At 47.9% G+C, this 19,956-nt stretch overlaps 8 protein-coding genes across 8 annotated transcripts; 6 read left to right on the top strand and 2 right to left on the bottom strand.

Moving 5' to 3' along the window:
* Positions 1 to 119: 119 nt before the first annotated feature.
* Positions 120 to 1,360, top strand: F5147DRAFT_670178 (GTP-binding protein RAB5). The gene is made up of 8 exons (XM_041435512.1): positions 120 to 193; positions 248 to 272; positions 329 to 387; positions 440 to 500; positions 550 to 577; positions 641 to 646; positions 696 to 972; positions 1,026 to 1,360. Exons 1-8 carry the CDS (start codon positions 157 to 159, stop codon positions 1,154 to 1,156), a joined length of 624 nt encoding a protein of 207 aa, XP_041298672.1. The 5' UTR covers positions 120 to 156; the 3' UTR covers positions 1,157 to 1,360.
* Positions 1,361 to 1,480: 120 nt separating this feature from the next.
* On the bottom strand, positions 1,481 to 2,477 carry F5147DRAFT_768289 (uncharacterized protein; the record flags this gene model as incomplete). The annotated part of the gene is made up of 2 exons (XM_041440950.1): positions 1,481 to 1,918; positions 1,983 to 2,477. 2 exons carry the CDS (start codon positions 2,475 to 2,477, stop codon positions 1,481 to 1,483), a joined length of 933 nt encoding a protein of 310 aa, XP_041298671.1.
* Positions 2,478 to 2,826: 349 nt separating this feature from the next.
* Positions 2,827 to 4,435, top strand: F5147DRAFT_258949 (DUF292-domain-containing protein). Its single transcript, XM_041428891.1, has 9 exons — positions 2,827 to 3,044; positions 3,109 to 3,221; positions 3,274 to 3,284; positions 3,346 to 3,473; positions 3,550 to 3,640; positions 3,690 to 3,766; positions 3,819 to 3,913; positions 3,974 to 4,108; positions 4,161 to 4,435. Exons 2-9 carry the CDS (start codon positions 3,186 to 3,188, stop codon positions 4,377 to 4,379), a joined length of 792 nt encoding a protein of 263 aa, XP_041298670.1. The 5' UTR covers positions 2,827 to 3,044; positions 3,109 to 3,185; the 3' UTR covers positions 4,380 to 4,435.
* A 1,339-nt stretch (positions 4,436 to 5,774) lies between these two features.
* Positions 5,775 to 7,541, top strand: F5147DRAFT_670165 (S-adenosyl-L-methionine-dependent methyltransferase). The gene is made up of 7 exons (XM_041435511.1): positions 5,775 to 6,198; positions 6,252 to 6,375; positions 6,420 to 6,491; positions 6,553 to 6,573; positions 6,638 to 6,722; positions 6,784 to 7,149; positions 7,199 to 7,541. The coding sequence occupies exons 1-7, from the start codon at positions 5,886 to 5,888 to the stop codon at positions 7,352 to 7,354; spliced, it is 1,137 nt and encodes a 378-aa protein (XP_041298669.1). The 5' UTR covers positions 5,775 to 5,885; the 3' UTR covers positions 7,355 to 7,541.
* Positions 7,427 to 9,453, bottom strand: F5147DRAFT_258803 (uncharacterized protein). The gene is made up of 6 exons (XM_041428890.1): positions 9,297 to 9,453; positions 9,098 to 9,238; positions 8,834 to 9,035; positions 8,567 to 8,780; positions 8,324 to 8,511; positions 7,427 to 8,266 (listed from the first exon to the last, which is right to left on the bottom strand). Exons 1-6 carry the CDS (start codon positions 9,358 to 9,360, stop codon positions 7,651 to 7,653), a joined length of 1,425 nt encoding a protein of 474 aa, XP_041298668.1. The 5' UTR covers positions 9,361 to 9,453; the 3' UTR covers positions 7,427 to 7,650.
* A 1,617-nt stretch (positions 9,454 to 11,070) lies between these two features.
* Positions 11,071 to 14,652, top strand: F5147DRAFT_670149 (coatomer subunit gamma). Its single transcript, XM_041435510.1, has 12 exons — positions 11,071 to 11,141; positions 11,213 to 11,506; positions 11,563 to 11,721; positions 11,769 to 12,220; positions 12,269 to 12,402; positions 12,450 to 12,628; positions 12,676 to 13,175; positions 13,225 to 13,322; positions 13,371 to 13,505; positions 13,553 to 13,791; positions 13,843 to 14,257; positions 14,334 to 14,652. The coding sequence occupies exons 2-12, from the start codon at positions 11,276 to 11,278 to the stop codon at positions 14,570 to 14,572; spliced, it is 2,781 nt and encodes a 926-aa protein (XP_041298667.1). The 5' UTR covers positions 11,071 to 11,141; positions 11,213 to 11,275; the 3' UTR covers positions 14,573 to 14,652.
* Positions 14,653 to 14,755: 103 nt separating this feature from the next.
* On the top strand, positions 14,756 to 16,966 carry F5147DRAFT_670142 (fumble). The gene is made up of 8 exons (XM_041435509.1): positions 14,756 to 14,879; positions 14,925 to 15,037; positions 15,097 to 15,162; positions 15,222 to 16,152; positions 16,209 to 16,446; positions 16,510 to 16,571; positions 16,625 to 16,718; positions 16,775 to 16,966. The coding sequence occupies exons 2-8, from the start codon at positions 14,942 to 14,944 to the stop codon at positions 16,836 to 16,838; spliced, it is 1,551 nt and encodes a 516-aa protein (XP_041298666.1). The 5' UTR covers positions 14,756 to 14,879; positions 14,925 to 14,941; the 3' UTR covers positions 16,839 to 16,966.
* Positions 16,967 to 17,458: 492 nt separating this feature from the next.
* F5147DRAFT_258652 (uncharacterized protein) lies at positions 17,459 to 19,890 on the top strand. The gene is made up of 5 exons (XM_041428889.1): positions 17,459 to 17,832; positions 17,942 to 18,523; positions 18,579 to 19,115; positions 19,163 to 19,692; positions 19,748 to 19,890. The coding sequence occupies exons 1-4, from the start codon at positions 17,510 to 17,512 to the stop codon at positions 19,689 to 19,691; spliced, it is 1,971 nt and encodes a 656-aa protein (XP_041298665.1). The 5' UTR covers positions 17,459 to 17,509; the 3' UTR covers position 19,692; positions 19,748 to 19,890.
* Positions 19,891 to 19,956: the final 66 nt, after the last annotated feature.

Here is a 19,956-nt window from a genome sequence, read left to right as displayed (position 1 = left end):
ATGATGGTGGTTCGGGTCGAAGCCGTTGTCAACGTCTAACAAAAATTTCCGCTATGGGTGAGAAAATACACGTAATCGTATCTTCCAAATGCGGATCATCGAAGTTGCTCGCAGTCAAAGTCGCTTGTGCTACTTACTCTGTGTTACCCCTCCACGATGTCGAAGCAGTTTCAGTTCAAGCTCGTTCTTCTAGGTAAATAAATGCGGTTTAAAATCTATGAAAACTGAGCTCATAATACTTCTCAAGGCGAGTCGGCCGTCGGGAAATCCAGGTAATGCGGAGCGTCGTTATTATCTCGTGCGCAAGTCTCCAGCTCACTCGCGACAGCTTGGTCCTGAGGTTTGTGAAAGATCAGTTTGACGATTACCGGGAAAGTACGATTGGTGGTACGTATCATTCAAAAACCTATTTTCTTCCACTGAGTTCCTGGCCACACAGCCGCGTTCTTGACACAAACAATTACCTTAGAGGACCAGACAACTGTTAAGTTTGAAATATGGTGAGTCGTGTACATTTCTGGTGTCTGCGCACACTCAAATATAGCTCAGGGATACAGCGGGTCAAGAGCGATACAAAGTAAGTTCCCAAATTTGCATATATCACGTATCACGCGAATTAATGACACGACGTGCCTTCTAGTCTCTTGTATGTTTTATCCTCTTCGTGGAGTTACGTCTGATTTAGAAGATCTTAGGCGCCAATGTACTATCGCAACGCAAATTGTGCAGTTGTCGTGTATGACATCACCCAAGCAGCTTCTTTGGAGAAGGCGAAGACATGGATTCGTGAACTGCAACGCCAAGCGGACCCATCGATAGTAATAGCTCTGTGTGGCAATAAATTGGATCTCTCCGCACGCAGACAAGTTACGGAGGAGGAAGCGAGTAAATATGCCGATGAAGAAGGTCTTCTGTGGAGCGAGACGAGCGCAAAGACAGGAGAGGGTGTAAACGCCATTTTCAATGCAATTGGTGCGTTCGGTCTTTGATTGGACCGTTGCGCTCTAACTTGATTTGACGCACAGCCAAGAAGCTTCCGTTAACTGCACCGCCCTCAGCCCGTGGTGCTCGCGTTGCAGCACCTGGCGCTACGCGGCAGAGTGTGGACCTCAACAGGCAGTCAACAGCTCACGGTAGCGAAGCTTGCAATTGCTAGATTTTATGTACAATGCCACACATGCCGTATGGAACTTCCCTTTATCTGACTTAGTCTGTTCCCGCCCTTACTAGCCGTAATCATAACCTACTTCAATGCTGAACCTCCCAGGATACATATTCATCGCCGCCGATATCAAGCCAGAAGTTGGGGAGATGATCAGCTTGGTATGATGATTCTGTTTTAAGCCAGTTTCAATGAATGCTCTATGCGGAAAATATGATATGCTACACGTATGGTCTAGGCGAAAAATACAAGCAACTCAAGACCTAGCCCTGAATATAACAGTAATAGGGAAGGTACGCATTTGGGTATCATAGATATTCAACTTCCTGTGCACCTCCTGTTGAATACGTCAAACGTCTCTTTCACATGTGGACTGTCAAAAGAATGGAAACCAGGTGAATGTTCTCCGTCGATCATAGCAGAAAGGCACGACAATGATTCGTGATCATTGACGAGCACCGCTAGACGGCGGGGGCGGCGGGGATAAGGCGATAATGGAAGAGAGCGCCCTGAATCAATACTGAAGCATGACAATTGTAGATCGTCGAGTTTTTCGGGTGGTTTAGGAGAAACTTCGAACACTGGACTGGGTGGAGTGACCGAGGGTTGGAGCATGCTGGGCACAGGAGAAGAGGAAGAACGGGTTAAACCGTATGGTGGCGGTTCATAATCGGGCAAGCTGAAGAAAGAGTCATAGATTTGGTTGCCCCTTCCTGAATCCTCATGACGCAACTGGTTACTGGGTAGCAACAAATACTAAATTGAGCATTAGCCATGGCCCATCGTGGATATATCCACCATAGAATGCTCGCCAGCTCACCTTCGTCACATCTGACACAGAACTCAATGTGTCCCCGAGTTGTATGCATTCCGAATCAGAAACTGATTCGGAATTTCTCGCATTGCTTTCTTCAGGGTTATGGATCCAGGGGTGAACGCCTTCCTGATATGGTTCTTCTACGGCTGTTTCTGTGAGACGCTCTACGAAAGAGCTTGGAATCCACCCGAGACGGTCCCCCTCAGGACGCATAGCAGCCCACCATCCTGATTCCTCCATCTTTACAACAGTGAGAATCTCATTGCGGGTGAACGAGAGGTGGTCTGGATCGTCTGACTCGAAGTCAAACAAACATATCACGTTGCAGATGAACCACTCGGGGTCGCCTGTACTGGGCGTCAGACCCGATGTCGTTAAACTGTATTCGGATAAAGGAGAAGGAGAATCAGGGGAGGTCGAACAATGAGCGAGAGGAAGTGAGGAGTCTATCAACACTCGGAGGGGCTGCCGTTGTGGTGGCGAAAACGAGGCCAGCATCGTAGCAGGTGCTGCGGGTTTCGGGAAGAAGAAGACCCTAGATCATGGGGTGTGAGTCTTTCTATGTATGAGTGGCCCAAGTTTGACAATGGGAAGCCACAATTATCATTAAGGAAGGAGGTACCCTGCGCGAATGACGAGATTTTCAGAAGGACAAGGGATACGATCAACTGCAACCATCATGACATGGATTCCCACTACTTACAAGTGACACGGGCGCTGAAACTGTAGCTGTAGTTATTTGAGGATACCAGGTTGCACTTTTGACCCAATGATCGATACCTGCGCATGCGAACCTAGGGTCACATCGCCGAGACAACCGTCAAACCGTCAATAGCCCAACAGTAGTAACTTGGGATATGTATGGAAAGTAACCATGTGGCTGGCTGTTGTCCGTCATGATCGCAATTGGAGTGACCTCGGGATTTCTGAGCCAGTATCAATTAATAATGGCCATTGGATACGCTCCGGGGCACGAGCGCAAATGGGCGTCAGGCTGAGCTAAGAGATAATCGACATCCTCGTTGAGCAGCTACCTGTATCCATCGGGCCTAATGATAGTTCTAGGTCAGTATGTATTTCAGGCAACTACAGCAATCACTTGACCCGTTTCTGTTTGGTCTTGTATCAGGCCTCGTTGCCTAGCCAAATATAGGTTCCCCGTGTAAGGGGAGAAGGATCGTGTGCTGTGTCGTCCTACAATCCACAATGCCTCCGCCAACGTGGAATACGGCTAAGGCGAAGGTGCAGAACTTGTAAATAATCATGACACGTTTTCTGAACTTCGCCTGCACAGGTGCAACTTCGGTACACCGTTATCGCAATGATCTCCCGCTACCGTTGCTTAATAAGTTCTTGCATGCTTTAGACTATCCGTTCAACGGCTTCGCATAGCGCAGCAGAAGAAGGAGGCACACGCTAAAGGCTCTCGCAGGGATATAGCCCTCCTCCTGGAGAAGGGCAAAACGGAGAGCGCACGAGTCAAAGTAGAAGCCGGTAGGTTTCCTCCCCCTAGCTAGGACATCGGTTGTTCAATTATTGGTATGTTCGTGCGTGCGACGTGCGACGCCAGTCATCAACGAAGATGTGAACCTTGAGTTATACGAGCTTCTTGAACTTTACTGCGAGTTGCTCATCGCCCGCTTCGGCCTTCTTGACCAAAAGTATGGAGCTCTATTAATTTGTTTCCGAAATTGATTCATCCACCGGCAGTACTCGAGACCCTGATCCCGGAATCAGCGAAGGTGTATGTAGCATCATACACGCAGCTCCGAGAACGGAAGTGAAAGGTGAATCAACACTGTGACATAAATCATACTGCTCACTGGTGTTCCGCCCCAGAATTACTGATTCTTCGCGACATGCTGATGCACAAGTATGGGCGCGACTTCTCCGTAGCTGCGATGGAAAATCGAAGTGGCTGTGTGAGTGAACGTGTAAGTATGTCGCCCGCGGCTATTTTAAACCAGGTCTTACGATTTCTTCTGCTGTACCAGATAATGAGGAAACTCGTCATAGAAACACCCTCGGAAGAGTTGGTTGATGGGTATCTCGGCGAGATCGCCAAAGCGTACAATGTCAAGTGGGCTTCTGCTTCATCAATCACTGCTGCGGCACAAGGGAGCAATGTGGTTCGTTGATTCGGTTTAAAATTGGGATGTGATCTCATACAGTCCTCTCCAGAAGGATGGCCCAACAGGCAGCGACACACAGGAGTCGCTTCCATTGTACTCCCAGGAAATCTCTGACAAGTTGCCGGATATTCTTCTGACTGAAGACGAAACCGAGAAACCGAAGGTATCAGCCGGAGGAAAATCCAACCAGACGGAGTTCTCGAAAGAGGAAATTGAGGATGAGTTCGCCGTCCTGGCACTACGCTTTGAGGAATTAAAGAAGCGTTGACTAGGTGTAGTGTACACTTGTCTGTGTGATGCGGCTTATCTGCTTTTGTGTATATCCGAACCCTCAGTGATTCTCCGTCTTATGAAGCTATGTGATCACGATTCACGAATCTTAGTGACTTTCGGAGATTTCTATTACCCCCGGGCTGTACGTATCAGCTTAATTATGCCAAGTCAGGTGCGCGAATTGATTGTACTAGAGGCGCCAACCTTGTGTCGTTGTTTATGTCCGCCGGATCCCATGGAAGGGTAGAAAATTTGTAACACCTTATGGATTACAACTTGTCTGATCGGATGCGCCCACTGAGTGACTATTATAAACTTGCAATCAGGTTGAGCCAAGCTTCATGTGTATTGGCGAGTCGTCACGATATCTAGTCATAATGACATCGTACTGATTAAAATTTGAAATACTGATGCAGTCCTGATTGGCAGTGTTAGAAAATTTGATATCAACTGTGAGGCCAGGCTTAATTTATTATATGTACTCACTCGTATTAATATTTGGGGTGGGGGATCTCACGCCAATTTGCAGATTTTGAAGACTACAACACTACATCGAAACTCGAGCTTCAAGGAAAACTGAAACGGACGCACTCGACTTTATCCACTAGTCCGAGTCGGCCGACTTACAATTCAACTGTACGCAAGATTGTGGGGTTCTGGTATTTTGATTTCCCAGTCGAGCATATCCAACTCGCCACGGACGGTATAGACACGAGAATGCATATTTTATTCAAGCGGGCCTTTCGGACCATTGCAATTGCACATTTTTGCCTGATTCTGCAGAAATATGCCCCAACGGTCAGCATTGCAACTCGGCGGCGGAACGTTGAGTCAGAATCATAAACTCTAGAACTACCAGATAAACGGACCGGCGTGGACGCTGAAAAAAAATGAAGGTCCAGCGCAAAACAATATTAATGCGATCGGCCGCACAGTCGTAGTTGCATATGTCAGATTCGGTTTCCAAAAAAATGAGCGACTATAAAATACTTGACTGCGCTAGTGATCCGCCGACCAGCTGAAATTAGTGATTTTCTCCAGAGTCCAGAGTACAGCGTGCTATTAACTCAGTCAAATTAGGGGCCTTCAGACCTTGATTGGTTCACAAACGTTAAACCGTAAAACTTTTCAACTAGTAGTGCTAGAGAAAATGATTTTTTACACATGTGTGTCACCTCGGTTCATGGAAAGCTAGGCTTGAAACGATGTCAAACTGAGAAGCCACTGATGAAAGAGAAGTACTAGTAAAGGTGATTGTTCGGGCTGAGTCGGATAAGACGGGAAAAATGGAAGCCCGGTAGTCGCCGGACAGTCCTCGGGCACGTGGAAGGGTTCAAATCCGTTCACGCGATTGCAGCGGCTGGAGGTTGGATCAGAGTGCGGAGCAATTATCATGTCTCCGCCGGGAAGTTTATGTTTGACTGAATCAAGGCTGAATTTATAATGACATCTTTCCACCATACCTCTTATAAATAATTCCTCATCTGTGACCGTTTCATCCATGTCTATCCTCACTATGTCCCAGTCCTATCACCATTTTCCTCATGCAATGAGTTCTGAGGACGCTGACAGCGACATCGAGTCTGACTCCGAGTCTGACAAATATACAGACATGTCTCTTGACGCGTTTAGCGTCGCAAGCTCAAAAACATCCATAGATGTCTCCATGCGTTCTCAATCCCCAGCTCCATCAGTATTCTCCGCAACAAGCTCTTTGCGAGCTCAAGCGTACAGACAAGAATACGGACGAGGCCTGAACAATTATTCAGAAGTCTACCGCTTACCAGCCGACGATGAAGAACTTGACCGTTTGGGTGCGGTTAAACTGACCCCTTTTCATCCCCCTGTGGTCTAACACTCAGCACAGACAGACAGCATGACATTTTTTGCAAAGCTATTGGCAAATTTCCACCACCCATGCCCGAAATCATGGCAGAGGATGGGTTTGAGGTTAAAGCTGTTCTTGACCTAGGTTGTGGCAGTGGCAGCTGGTGAGATTCTTTTTCGAAATTTTTAACTATGCTCACATGTGCAGGATAATGGACATTGCGAGAGAATTCCCAAACGCAAGTGCGGTAGCTGTGGATCTCGTTCCCATGCAGTCAACGTATGTGCTTGTGTTAACCCCTGTTCATTTAACCTTTCCTGAGCAAGCTACTCCTTGGCAGATCCATGCCCCCAAATTGCAGGTGAGAAAGATAGCTGCGATTATTCGGCGCTACCTTTCTTAGCTAGACCCTTTGCTTGATTTAGAAGTGAAGTTGACGACATTAATCTCGGCCTGGAGCACTTTTATGGTGATTTCAACGTCGTCCATACTCAATTAATTTCTTCCGGTGTCAGTATATTCAATCCGGGTATTTTTTTTTTAAAGTACTGACGTTACCTCCCTGTGCCAGATTCGGGATTACCAGGGGCTCATTAACCATATCGCTCACGTCCTCCGACCGGGCGGTCTAATAGACATCACTGAATTTCCATTCCACTTTACTGGCATTGAGAAAACATCTATTTGTCCCCCAGCGGGCACCTTTGAACCGCCGTGGACACCTCTATGGATGTCTTATGCGAACAGAGCCGTTCGTCAACGGGGCGGTGATGCAGACGCTTCCTTGCACATGCACCGATGGGTATGCGAGCACCCAGCATTCGAGGATGTCGTGTACCGCGAATTCTGGATACCATTGTCCCCGTGGCTGAAGGGCAATGACCCTAATAGTGTCTGGTGGAATGGTATTGGGACGACTATGCGAGATGACGTCAAAGTAAGCCAACCGAATATGACGTAAAGCCCTTTATTAATTGCGCTTGCAGGCATTCATGAGATCCGGTCGCCCTTTGCTCCTCGGCAATGGGTTATCAGAAGAATTTGTGGATCAACTAGAAAATAATGCAGTGGCGGAATTGGACGAAGCAATCACTCCTGTTTACGTGTGTATACAAAACGTTTATGCCCGTAAGAAACCTTGATTCTGGTGCATCTTGGTCCTATTTATTCATCTGTTCTACTTACCACTTTGGCATATCTGGACTTGCGTGGGCATCACACTAGAATACTGTATCATGGGATATTTCTCTCTTTTTTCGTTCTCATTACCGTTCGATACCTGCAATAACCACGCTTTCTTCATGGCATCACGACACAAGATATATTTGACGTAGATGATTACAGACCAGTCTTAATCTAAGCGTCTTGAAGCAAAAAAAGGGCATGTGTTTGGATGTATTCATGCCCCTGCATATGTGAACAATAAGAATTAACCGAGTCAACTTCGGTACTGGGGTGGAGGAGAAGAAGGGTTTCTTTCGGGCACGTCTATACGCGAAGCTATAATTTCCAGTATTCTATCCACTTCTGAGTCTGGTATCTGTCCAGGCGACACTAGCCTTGATGGCCTCGGAGAATGGTACACCTCCTCCGCAGAAAGTGCAGGAGAAGAAACGCTGACCGGTGGGGTTGGCAATGGACGCTGCCGACTACGCGCACTAGAAGACAGAGAACCACCCGTATTATTACTGGCTTCGCTGTATGGGCCTGAAGAACTTGTGACAGACCCAGGACCACGTGCAAGTACCCTTTCACGCAGTGAATCATTGACACCAATACTTCTGCCGATTGGTACCAATGGGAATTTTTCCGGGCGAATATTGGCGGTGGCGCTTGAAATAGTGTACGGCGTAGCGAGTGCGGGGAACTGCGTAGCACGAGCCCTAGGAAGAATTTCGTTTGCTAGTAAGTTGGAATCTCGTCTCAAAATTACTGTTTTAAGGCGTCGTGAACGTCGCCAGAAGAGGAAACCGACGACAAAGGCAAGCAAGACGACTACTCCTACGATGGCGCCAGCTATCTCGCCTGTATTTGAGGGCTTCGATGACGATGACCTTATCGAGGAAGCCGCTTCAGTTCCGGATCTTAAACTTTATGATCGGTGGACTTACAGTGTGGTCGGCTGGGGCTGGTAGAGTTTCACGGAGTTTATTGCAAGCTTGTTGCCATCTTCACTCGTATCGGCAATATTTAAAACATAATTTTGTGTTGGATCTAGACCCCCTTCATAGAACAAGGTAGTATCCGGAATGAACCAGAAGCTGCTTGCGTTGAGTACGGATTGGGTACCATTTAGAGACTGATAAATTCACAAGTAAGCTCCCTGGCTTTAGAATGAGACGTGCAATGCGCACCACTGTGTATTGCCAATTACCCCAATTTACAATACCTTGTAGGACCACTGCGGATGACCCTCCGAATGTAGTAGACACACTTGACCCCGTGGTTTCCGTAAAATGGAAGAAGCTTCCAGGGACATGTGTATCTGTGCTAACAGACCAGTTCCCGGTATAGTCGAGGAACGTGGTGTTCGTATTACTATATGATGCCATTTGGGGGATTGCTTGTCTGATAGAAAGTTCAGGCGCTCCCGAAACGGATTGCGTTGACTATTGACGTACTCAATATAAATTACAGCATTTTCAAATGCAAGTTGCTGTCCTGAAGTTGGGTGGGCAGTCAGAGTAAACGAATGCGTTCCTTCCGACAGCGTTTGCGAAGAGTACAGAACATCACTGGAGGAGCTGAGGGATGGGGAGAAAATTCCGTCTACTGTGACATCGAATGTGCAATTTGCTGTTCCATGGAGTTCTATCCCTGTGCCTTTATCGGCCGTAACCAGTTCAGGATCGCAAAGGGGGGATTCATACAATGGTTCAACGTACCATAAAATGACAAGGTAACATTAGCACCTGGCAGCGAGGTGATATGTGCTGAAATGCCAACCCCTGGATTCGCGAACGCCGTATTATATCCAGTCTCCGAGTACCAGATTTGCCAGCCATTTCCCGTTCCAAAACCATCATCTGTACATCAAGTCAAGTCAGCTTGAATATTGAAATGAAACGCAATGAAACAACTCACAGTAAGGATAATACGTAAATACTGGGCTCGTATCATTCAGAGTTATATTCCATGAGGTTGCCATTGAAAGTCGCGTAATACAGTAGCCACTGGCCAGCACTTAAAGGCTACCGCGTTTTTCGATGTGGCACTTTTTTGCTCGATAGGTGTTGGGAATTGACTCTTTGGGCCAATACATACAAGCGCCTGTAGTGCTATTTTTGATGCCGGTGTGACATATTATCGAATATGGCCCATCAGTGCCTTCATCATGTTGCGTATCATCGAATTGACAGCTTGTTTGGGCTATGTCAGCGCTGTCGCTGATCATCATCACGAATTGACAGGGTTGGTAAGCCAGAAATCCATGGGAGTGATTGCGCCACAGCCCCGGGACCCACGATACTTCTACTGCGTGTGCCAGGGTCTGGCCAGGGAGGCAGGAATTCCGTCAAGGGACATAAACAGCGTTCGCTGCATGAGAGACTATGAGACAATTTTAGCGTACACCGTCACGGCAAGTTGTCGTCAGAATAACCTATCTGAAAAATACAGCAAGTGGCGCCGCTTCTACGATGATGCACTCGCCAAGGTCATGATTTATTGAATAATGGAAGCTTGGATTTGGGGCTATAAAAATCCATCAGGTGATGCACTGGTAGCACTGCGTTTTGCCCACGAGGAGATGAGGCGGATCATCAACTGTCTTCAATCATATCTGTCTAAACCCCGTGCAACGTCACGGATGTCGTAGGAGGGTCACCATTGATCCCCTGTCATGCCGCCGTGCAGGCACCTAGGGTCGAAACCTGGTCTATACGACCACGTATGCACGGACGAGTCGAGTGGCGGATATTCAAAACTCAAAGTGTGTACGTATACTAATCTTGAAGAGTACGTACGTTCAAGGCCCGTGGCGACCCTATCCCCTTGCTGTCAAAATAACCATCAACGGTGACTCATCTGTCCGTGATATAGGTGAAGCTTAACGTCCTTCAATGATTACCGGCGACTAGCTCCGGGCTGGCCATGGGTCTGCGGCCACAGTCAGGATGATGGACAGGTATGGTACCATACAGAAGACGCCTGATGGCATCCGGTATTATGTCTAGAAAGGAACAAAAAGGGGGGCATAAAAACTTACATAGTAGAGTTCATTAAGATATCCTGACATGACAATCTAAAAGGGAAACATACTACGTGCACTTGAAGCCCGCAGTCAACGTCTGCTAGTGTACTGGTCAAGGCAGGCATAGAGGTACCGACAGATTGCCAGCACTGAGTCTATGGTAGAACCTCAATGTTGTGAGCTCGACATCATGATTTAGTAACCGTGCCGGTGTTGAACGTTGAACGTTAACGTTGAGCGTTGAGCCCAGTAGTAGGCCTGAGAGAGGATGAAGGAGGCGTGAAATAATCACCGAAACTTCGGGATTTGTTTTATACAGTACTAGTCATGTAGGGCCTCCGCCATTATTGCTACCTAAAGAGGGAATTGAGCAGAGGCAGAGTCTGCAGACTGTCCGAGCGAGCCAACTTTCATCTCTACTCTACTTCCTCAGAGCCTCAGAAACTATTACTGTAGTAGCTTGGGCGAGCCCACACGTAAGTGTATGGTATCAGTGTCGAACAAAGTACACCGCCGAAAACCTAAATCACTAGCCCTGAGATATATTTATAATGTGAGTTTCTGTGACACTGAAGGGGAGCACGGAAAAAAAACTTTTGACACATCTGATCTTTGCGCATATATGAGCTTTACAGCATAATTCATTGACTTATGTACCGACTTGAAGTCTATTCAAATCCGCCTGGTTGTCAGGTGTTGTAAATGGTTTTAGCTTGGTTTTCGCACATCGTATCTCTGTACGTAGACTCTTACTGGACTCGGGAGTGTTGAAGCGCTTGACCAAACAATGACCAAACAAACAATTCAGCTCGACCACGTCGTGCATTTCGCGATCGCCGACCTGCAGCTCGTCCTTTGATCGCTGTCAGCAATGGCTTACGTCTCGAAAAAGGAGGACGAGAGCGGCCTTAGTTCTTACTATAATAACAAAACAACGATTATCCAAGAAGCCCGTGTTTTCAACGACTCTCCAATTAGCCCCAGGAAATGCAGGGCCCTCCTCACTCGTATTGTCTATCTGCTTTACATCGGGGAGACCTTCAGCGCACAGGAGGCAACAACGTTGTTCTTTGGAACAACAAAGCTCTTTCAACATAAGGATGTGTGTTCCTATTCTCTTCTCATTGCCATGCAATGACCAGCTCATGTCTTGTGAAGAGCGCCTTGAGACAGATGGTGTATCTGGCCATCAAGGAACTTGCAACCACAGCTGAAGATGTCATCATGGTCACAAGCAGTATTATGAAGGACATGCAACCGAACTCCGAGGTCATTTACCGGCCAAATGCAATTCGTGCTCTTTGCCGAATCATTGACGTGCGTCTGCCCAAATTATGGAGTCCCATACACTCACCGCTATATAGCCTTCCATGGCTCAAGGTGTAGAGCGTTTCTTCAAAGCCGCAATTGTAGACCGAACACCCTCTATCTCATCTGCGGCACTCGTATCCTCGTATCACTTATTCCCTCTTGCAAAAGACGTTGTCAAGCGTTGGGTAAACGAAGCTCAGGAAGCGGTCAGCGCGAAGTCATCATCATCCTTCTTCCCCGGATCATCAGGTGGTGGTTATCTCAATTTTGGCTCGTCCGGAAATTCGAACAGCGGTTACCAGCCTATTCCTTCAACGAGCTACATCACTCAATATCATGCACTTGGTCTTCTGTACTTGATTCGCCAGCAGGATCGGATGGCTGTGACTAAAATGATACAACAACTTGGTGGGGGCAAGTCTGGTGCAGGCACGACGCTTAAAAATTCTATGGCTCTTTGCATGCTTATTCGGTATGCTGCGAAAGTGATGGAGGAAGATCCAAAGTACGTCTTTGGACACGTTATGAAATCAACTCCTTATTTTGATTCTAGTATTCAAAGGCAGATCCTCGATCTTTTGGAAGGGTGGCTACGTCACAAGAGTGATATGGTCAATTTTGAGGCAGCACGTGCTATTTGCGAGATGAAGAATGTCAATGCTTCGCAACTCACCAAACCAATAGCAGGTTTGTAACTATTGAACTTTGATTATTTTTGTCTGACTTGTTTACAGTGCTCCAGCTATTCCTCTCTTCTCCCAAACCTGTTTTGAAATTCTCTGCAACCCGGACACTGGCTACTCTCGCTCTGACCCATCCTGCTGCTGTGGCGTCATGTAACGTCGATCTTGAGAATCTTATCACTGACCAGAATAGGGGTGTGGCAACGTACGCCATCACCACCCTGCTCAAGGTGGAGATGAACTTGAATTAATTTTACGCTCACTAATTGTTCCATAGACAGGGAATGAGGCGTCCGTTGATCGCCTCATGAAGCAGATCACTGGTTTCATGTCAGAGATCAGCGATGAATTCAAAGTCATCATTGTCGATGCCATTCGCTCACTATGCATCAAATTCCCGACGAAACATGTTTCCATGCTCGCTTTCCTTTCGGGGGTCCTCCGTGATGAGGGCGGATATGACTTCAAACGCGCCGTCGTCGAGGCTATGTTCGACATGATCAAGTTTATCTCAGATTGCAAAGAGCAAGCACTCTCGCATCTGTGCGAGTTCATCGAAGACTGCGAATTCACGAAGTTGTCCGTGCGGATATTACACCTCCTTGGCCTCGAAGGTCCCAAAGCTCCACAACCGACCAAGTACATTCGGTTCATCTACAACCGTGTCGTACTTGAAAATGCCACTGTACGAGCAGCAGCCGTCACAAGTTTGGCCAAGTTCGGTGTGAATGCGGTGGACGATGGTTTACGAAGAAGTATTGGCATTCTGTTAAACAGGTCAGTCGCTTTTCCCCGTGTAGAAAAAGCGACTCACAAAAGTTCTCAGATGTTTGGATGACGTTGACGATGAGGTTCGTGATCGCGCCGCGATGTACCTGAGAGTCATGAAGGAGACGGCCCTTGCGGACACCTATGTGAAAGAAGGTACGTTGATTTTTCGACGATTTATATGGTGTTTCATGATTTGTACAGAATCTGTATTCTCACTTGCCGCGCTCGAATCCAAACTCGTTGCGTATGTTAATGATGTTGATGCCAGTGCAGAGCCATTCGACGCCTCGTCGATACCAAAGATCAGTCGTGCTCAACTTGCTGCCGAGTCGACTCGTCAGTATTCTCATTTTCTTTTATTCTAAACTCTGACGCGTTTTCAGGTCCAAGCACACTGGACACTATCGCTGCGCCCGCGACGAGAGCTTCAGCATCTCCGCCACCTCCGACTGCTGCAGAAACGCAATCTGCATATGTGCAGCAACTCGCGGATATACCACACTTTGCAGAGTACGGAACCGTCCTCAACAGCAGCGTAAAGCCTGCACAGCTTACGGAATCCGAGACCGAGTATCAAGTTACGTGTGTCAAGCATATATTCAAAGAGCATATCGTATTCCAGGTCAGTAAACTGCACTGCACCTCATGGCGTTGCGTCTGATTCAGTTCCCAGTTCAATGTATCAAATACCCTCCCGGACACTGTACTGGAACAGGTGGTCGTGGTAATGCAACCACAGGCCGATTCTGGCTTGACAGAAGACGTTGTCTTCCAAATCGACTCTCTGAGTTGTGCCAATTCATTTGGAATCGTCTATGTTTCTTTCAAGCGTGACAACCCCCAGGAGTATACCACCACCTCCTTCCAATGTATCCTGAAATTCATTTCCAAAGAACTGGATCCGTCGACCGGTCGGCCGGAAGAAGAGGGTTACGAGGACGAATACCAATTGGAGGAGGTCGAGCTTTCAGCTGGTGGGGATTATATCATTCCCAGTTACGCGTCCTTTTCCTCCGAGTGGGATCGTCTACGGTCTGGTGCGACTGCTACGGAAACGTTCTCACTTGGTGCCATGGAAAGTATCAAAGGTTCGTTTCACTTTTTCTGTACCTGTCTGCAATTTTTCCACGGCTGATGCAACTCACACCTCATCCACATTTACAGCTGCCTGCGACTCTATCATTGAGCTGCTCAATATGGAGCCTTTAGGTGGCACGGAGGCGCCCAGTTCGACATCCGTACACACGCTGCAACTTTCTGGTCTGGTAACTGGGGGAGGAGGCAAGGTGCTTGTCAGGTGCAGAATGACGTTTTCGCGAGGCCAGGGTGTTACGCTTGAACTTGGAGTGCGTGCAGAGCAGGAGAATGCGTGTGCCTTGGTTGTTTCTGTCATCGGAGGTTAGAGTTAGATTCGACACGTGGAGCTTGTATCACATGGTGTCCCACTAGCCAGAGAGCAATACATACGACTGCGCTATGTTCACACGTCGACTGGGAGACTAGACATTGTAAATGGCTATAAGGAGCAGTTCCAGATTCCGGCAAATGCGGCTAAATATTACAAAGTCTCAAGACAACGAAATGGCATGAGTTTATAAATTTTGAACGTTTACATGGTTCAAATTGCTCAGGGAAGTGTTCGTACGATTTCGTGGTTGTCGTACCACGTTCCAGTGCTTTTAAGTCACACATAATTTCCGTCATATAGTTGTGAGCCCATTCGGTTTTATCTACTTTAATCTGACTGTTCCGAAGCGTCATCCAAATTCGCGATGCATGCCCCCCTCCCACCGCCGTCGCTGCCCACGCCCAAGGCTATCCGTGTCAACACTAAAGGAGCGGTGATACTAGCCGAGGAGTCGCCCGAGGTATGCGCCTGGTTATCTATCCAAGCTATGCATCACCTTGACTGCTCATCGTAACATAGACTCGGGACAGCCGAGGAATATACCTCCCAAACTACATCGAACCTGTCTCACATATCGCAATAGACGTAAGCGCTAGTCCATATATCGTTCTGGTTCTGGTTACTGATATCAGGTCATATCGCAGATTGGCGGATCACTAGCGAAGGTCGTTTACTTTACACGTTCTCCTTCATCCCCATCTGTGATAGCCACGCAGGGCAGTAATTCCTTCTCGGGGTCCAGTGCTGGTTCCCCATCCACATCCCCATCCAACGTTACTATCCCCTGCAGCTCTTCGCAAACACGGAACGGCACTCTTACACCTCTCGCTCTCGAATCCCATTACAACGGAAATGGACACAGCAATGACTACGGCCACTATCCCTCAGATTCCCTCGACACAGACCTTTTACACTCTACTATCCTTAAACGCACGACCGAAGTACGGCACATCCCTGGCGGCTCCATTAATTTTGAGCGGTTCGAAACGTCTAATATCTCCGCGCTCGTCGCCTTCATATCGGAGCTCATAACTCGGTCTGCTGCCGCGAATGGCGTCTCTATTGAGGAGATGCGCCGTAGCGTTAAGATCTCAGCCACCGGTGGTGGCGCACACAGGTTTGGAAAGCTGTTCGAGGGCGAACTCGTGGTGGATGTGCAGAGAGAGGATGAGATGGAGTGTTTGATCGAGGGGATGAAATTTATGGTCACGATCCCAGAGGAGGTGTATTACTTCTCGGATGAACTCATCCAGGAAGTGACCCATCACATATCGAAGGACGTGCAGAATGAAAACGCATTGGATGGTCCTTCGTCGAGCGGGAATGTGGCGCCCAGCACGGGCGCGGAGCCCGTTCTAGAGCGGCCTTCACCAGACCCGCCGCGGTATGCCGTGACGTTCGAAACGAGCGAACCTTCTGCGCATCTTCCTTGTTTGCTTGTCAACATCGGATCTGGTGTATCTATAATCAAGGTGGATGCTGATGGATCTTTTGAACGTGTCAGTGGAACCAGCCTTGGCGGGGGGACGTTATGGGGACTTCTTAGTTTGTTGACGCCGGCGCGAACATTTGATGGCAAGTGGCAGATATTGTGGCTTGATCAAATGATCAATGACTTATTCTTGGCGCAGAGATGCTTGCATTGTCCGAAAAGGGGGATAATGCGAGTGTGGATATGCTCGTTGGTGATATCTATGGTTCGGACTACAGCAAGCTTGGACTCAAATCAACGATGATAGCGAGTTCGTTTGGGAAGGTATTCAGGAGCCGAGGTGAGGCGAAGGAAGAAGGGGAACGCGGGACGTTCCGAGCCGAGGACATCAGCAGAAGTTTGCTTTACGCTGTGTCGAATAATATCGGGCAGATTGCGTGAGTTGGCTTGATATGGCACTGGAAAGTGCTTCATTGAGGATAGGCTGACAGCATGTTCAGGTACATGAACGCAGAAAAGTATGGTCTAGATAGGATCTACTTTGGTGGCTTCTTCATACGTGGTGGGTCGAGTTCCTTATATCTTAGTCATTGTGCGATGTTGATACCGTTTCAGGACATGCAGCGACGGTGGCTACATTATCATATGCTATACGGTTCTGGAGCAAGGGAACGAAGCGAGCGCTGTTTTTCCGACATGAGGGATTCCTGTAAGTTGATTGATGTTATTGAGTATGAGGCAGATTAATTGAAAGTTTACTTGCAGAGGGTCAATCGGAGCATGGATTAAGAACATCGACGTGGAAGAGACGCCTGTACTGCCGTCATAGTTGGTGCTGTCATGGTCTGTTTCTCATGTGCACTATTTATACCGTTCATTCCATTTTCGTTAGTTTTGCATATATGAGTCTTATCATGTACTAGGATAATCAATCTATGAGAAATTAGTTGGCGTAAAGCCTGGTGGCCGGATGGAAAGATGATTGCCAGTGTGGCACTGCACTGCACAATACTACAAGGCAGTACTACTGAGTCACTGCGTACGTTCCGATTCCGATTCAGTTTAGTAACCAAGTTGGGTTAAATTCCGCTTGATTAATAAACGTTGAAAGCTTAGCGCTTAGCTAGATATGAAACGACTGCGAGTCCAATTCAAAGTATTATACCCAGAAAACATCCAGGAAGTGTATAGCCACGTGGATACCCTGTGAATCCTATCCGACCCTACTCCTTTAACCGAGTTTCAGCTTCACCAACGCCTCGACTCAGCACCGTAGTTATGTGTACTACTAAGTTAATCATTTATTAGTAGCAAGAGGCAATGATTTATATATTATCGTTGCTGTCCTGTAATATGCCCCTCAGTGACGACAAGTAGCACCCGTGGGAATATTGATCATTATAGCAGAGTAAAAAAAGGTTGCGGATATGGAATATCAGCAGTCCATATACAAGCCTTTGTCATGTCTCTCCCTTGAAAGCTGTCCCCCATCAAGCCTCCATGGAATTAACCATGGACAACGTTCTCTTCCCTAATCATCCTTCACAATCCAATAACAACACTATATCTGCTTCTTCATCTGTCCTTGGCGACGTCGACCCCGACGACCACAGCAGAGTTTCAACACCTATAGCTAATATTCACGACGATGAAAAGCCAACAAAAAAACCTCACGATCCTGAAACAACCGACAAGGGCCCCTCTGCAAAGAAGCCTCGTCATCGTCACAGTCCAAACCAGCTCGCAGCACTCAACGAGCTCTATGAGAAAAACGAGCATCCCAGCCTAGACGACAGGACAGACCTAGCTGAGAAGCTTGGAATGTAAGTTCCCCTTTTGGGCACCCCTCATAATTTTATTGATTCGGTCGACGGGCGTCTCTTGCATTTATGTGCATTCAACATCCCTCTCTCCCATCCTTTTGACTTTCAGGGAAACGAAGACTGTGAATGCGTGGTTTCAAAATAAGAGAGCTTCCACAAAGAAGCGCAATAAACCAGTAACCTCTGCTTCCACTGACGCACCGCCCCCCAAAACTCCATCATCTACGCTTCCATCAATAGCAAACCTTTTAAACTCCTCATCACCTCCACCCACTGCTTCCTCACGTAACATTTCATCCCGTTCCCATCCCTCCTCATCATCACGCAAGAAACAGAAAGATATCCTCCACCTTCATGACGACCATATCAATGAAGCACATTACACTCGTGACAAGTCTTTCGCCCCCGAGCTCTTGCCTCATGATCGGTTTGTGCCTGAGAACCAGGCTGTCGATAGCGATCGGCACCATGCCGTCTATGCCGAAAGGGGCCACTTTGTACCCGACGCGGATAGCCGCTTTGTCTCCGAGAATGACGGTGCTAGTGATGGCGTTACGTCTCGAAAGGGCAGAGGCGAGCCAATTCGCAACAGAACAACCCTTGAGCAAGGTGAAGAGCTTCGTCGCGCTTATGCGAAAAACGCACATCCATCCAAGGATGAAAGAGAAGAACTCGCTGACCGAATTGGCATGTCAGTCGTCTTTTATCAAAATCATTGTACAATCCCACTGATCTTGCGTCGATAGGCGCCGTCAAAGCGTGACAAATTGGTTCCAGAACCAGCGCACCCAGGCTAAGAAGCATAAGGAAGACCCCCATCCCCTCACGTCTTCGTCATCTGCAACTGCAGATGGCTCATCTCACCCATCTTCCGTCAATGATGATGATCATGGGCCTTCATTGACCCATCTGAACTTCCCTCCAAGAGCATCTCATCCATCCCTCGTCCCGGATCGTCACCTGCCTCTTCCTTCTCTTCCCTTCCTTAAGTTGTCTCCACCTGAACTTGATGATGTGAAGGTTCCGCGCAGCCGAATGTCTTTGCCGCCATCCTCGAATCCTCGTCTCACTTCACCCCGCATGCGAAGAAGCGTCACCCCATATTCAAGGGACCGCGAAGAGATGCCTCGGACTCATGAGGGCATCAAAGGAGAGGACGCACAATCCCGTCCTCGCCGCTCCCGCCCTGAGCCATATCAGCTGGAAGCGCTCAAGAAGCTGCTGCATCGCACGTCAACGCCAAGTATCGAGCAAAGGAATGCCCTTGCGATGGAAGTCGGAATGTACGTCAAATCCATCCCGGCATATCGCTTACTTACCTTTCCGCCAGGGACATTGGCAAAGTCACAAATTGGTTTCGCAACATTCGCCAAACAGCCCGCAAGCGAGCTAAACGAGCTGGTGTTCCTCTTCCTCGCGCCCCAAGGGGCCGTGGATATCAATACAATTTTTCCCGTGAAACTTCATCAGGCTCGTCTTCCCAAGACGAAGACGAAGACGATGCAATGGATCTGGATGACGAGGACACCATGGAATTTGATGTCGACGAACGCAGCGAAGAGGATTTACAGGAGGCAGTGACCCCTGGCATGTCGCCTTCTCCTCCTCCGCAAAAACGCATTCGGGCACATGTTCCACATCCGATGCCTCGTGATGGAGGCAGCATTGGTGTCGAAAGTATAGGCGTGGGACTGATTGAACCCGCTGCCTTTCAAGAGCTTGAGATGGCCGTGGGAATGTCTGCGGGACCTAGCGAGTACGTTAGCGCGGATGCAGGTATGCATGCCACAACGTTTTCTGGTGTGAAGATCGAGGATGCATTGCTATTATTGAGCTTTCACCAGCATGTTGTGCATTAGGGTATGTGTTCTATTTGTTGTCCCGGGGGCAGGTACTCACGTGTTGTTTCATGTAGATAACTTCAGAGCTATTTATATCAGCAAACAATGATGTGTTTCAAAGCCTGCCCACCAAGTGTATCGACTATCATTACCATTCGCGTGTTTTTGTGACCTTTATCATTCCACGACTTGCATACCGCATGGATGCGTCCATATTCATTATTGTTGCTTAATTGCCTATATTTCTTTGGTTTCTTGCCTCACCGCGTACAATACATGAGCT

The sequence above is a fragment of the Suillus discolor genome, assembly GCF_016758755.1.
Source record: "Suillus discolor strain FC423 chromosome Unknown F5147scaffold_4, whole genome shotgun sequence".
NCBI lineage: Eukaryota > Fungi > Basidiomycota > Agaricomycetes > Boletales > Suillaceae > Suillus > Suillus discolor.
The sequence above is the reverse complement of the archived record's forward strand: the minus strand, read 5'-3'. Positions and strand labels throughout refer to the sequence as shown.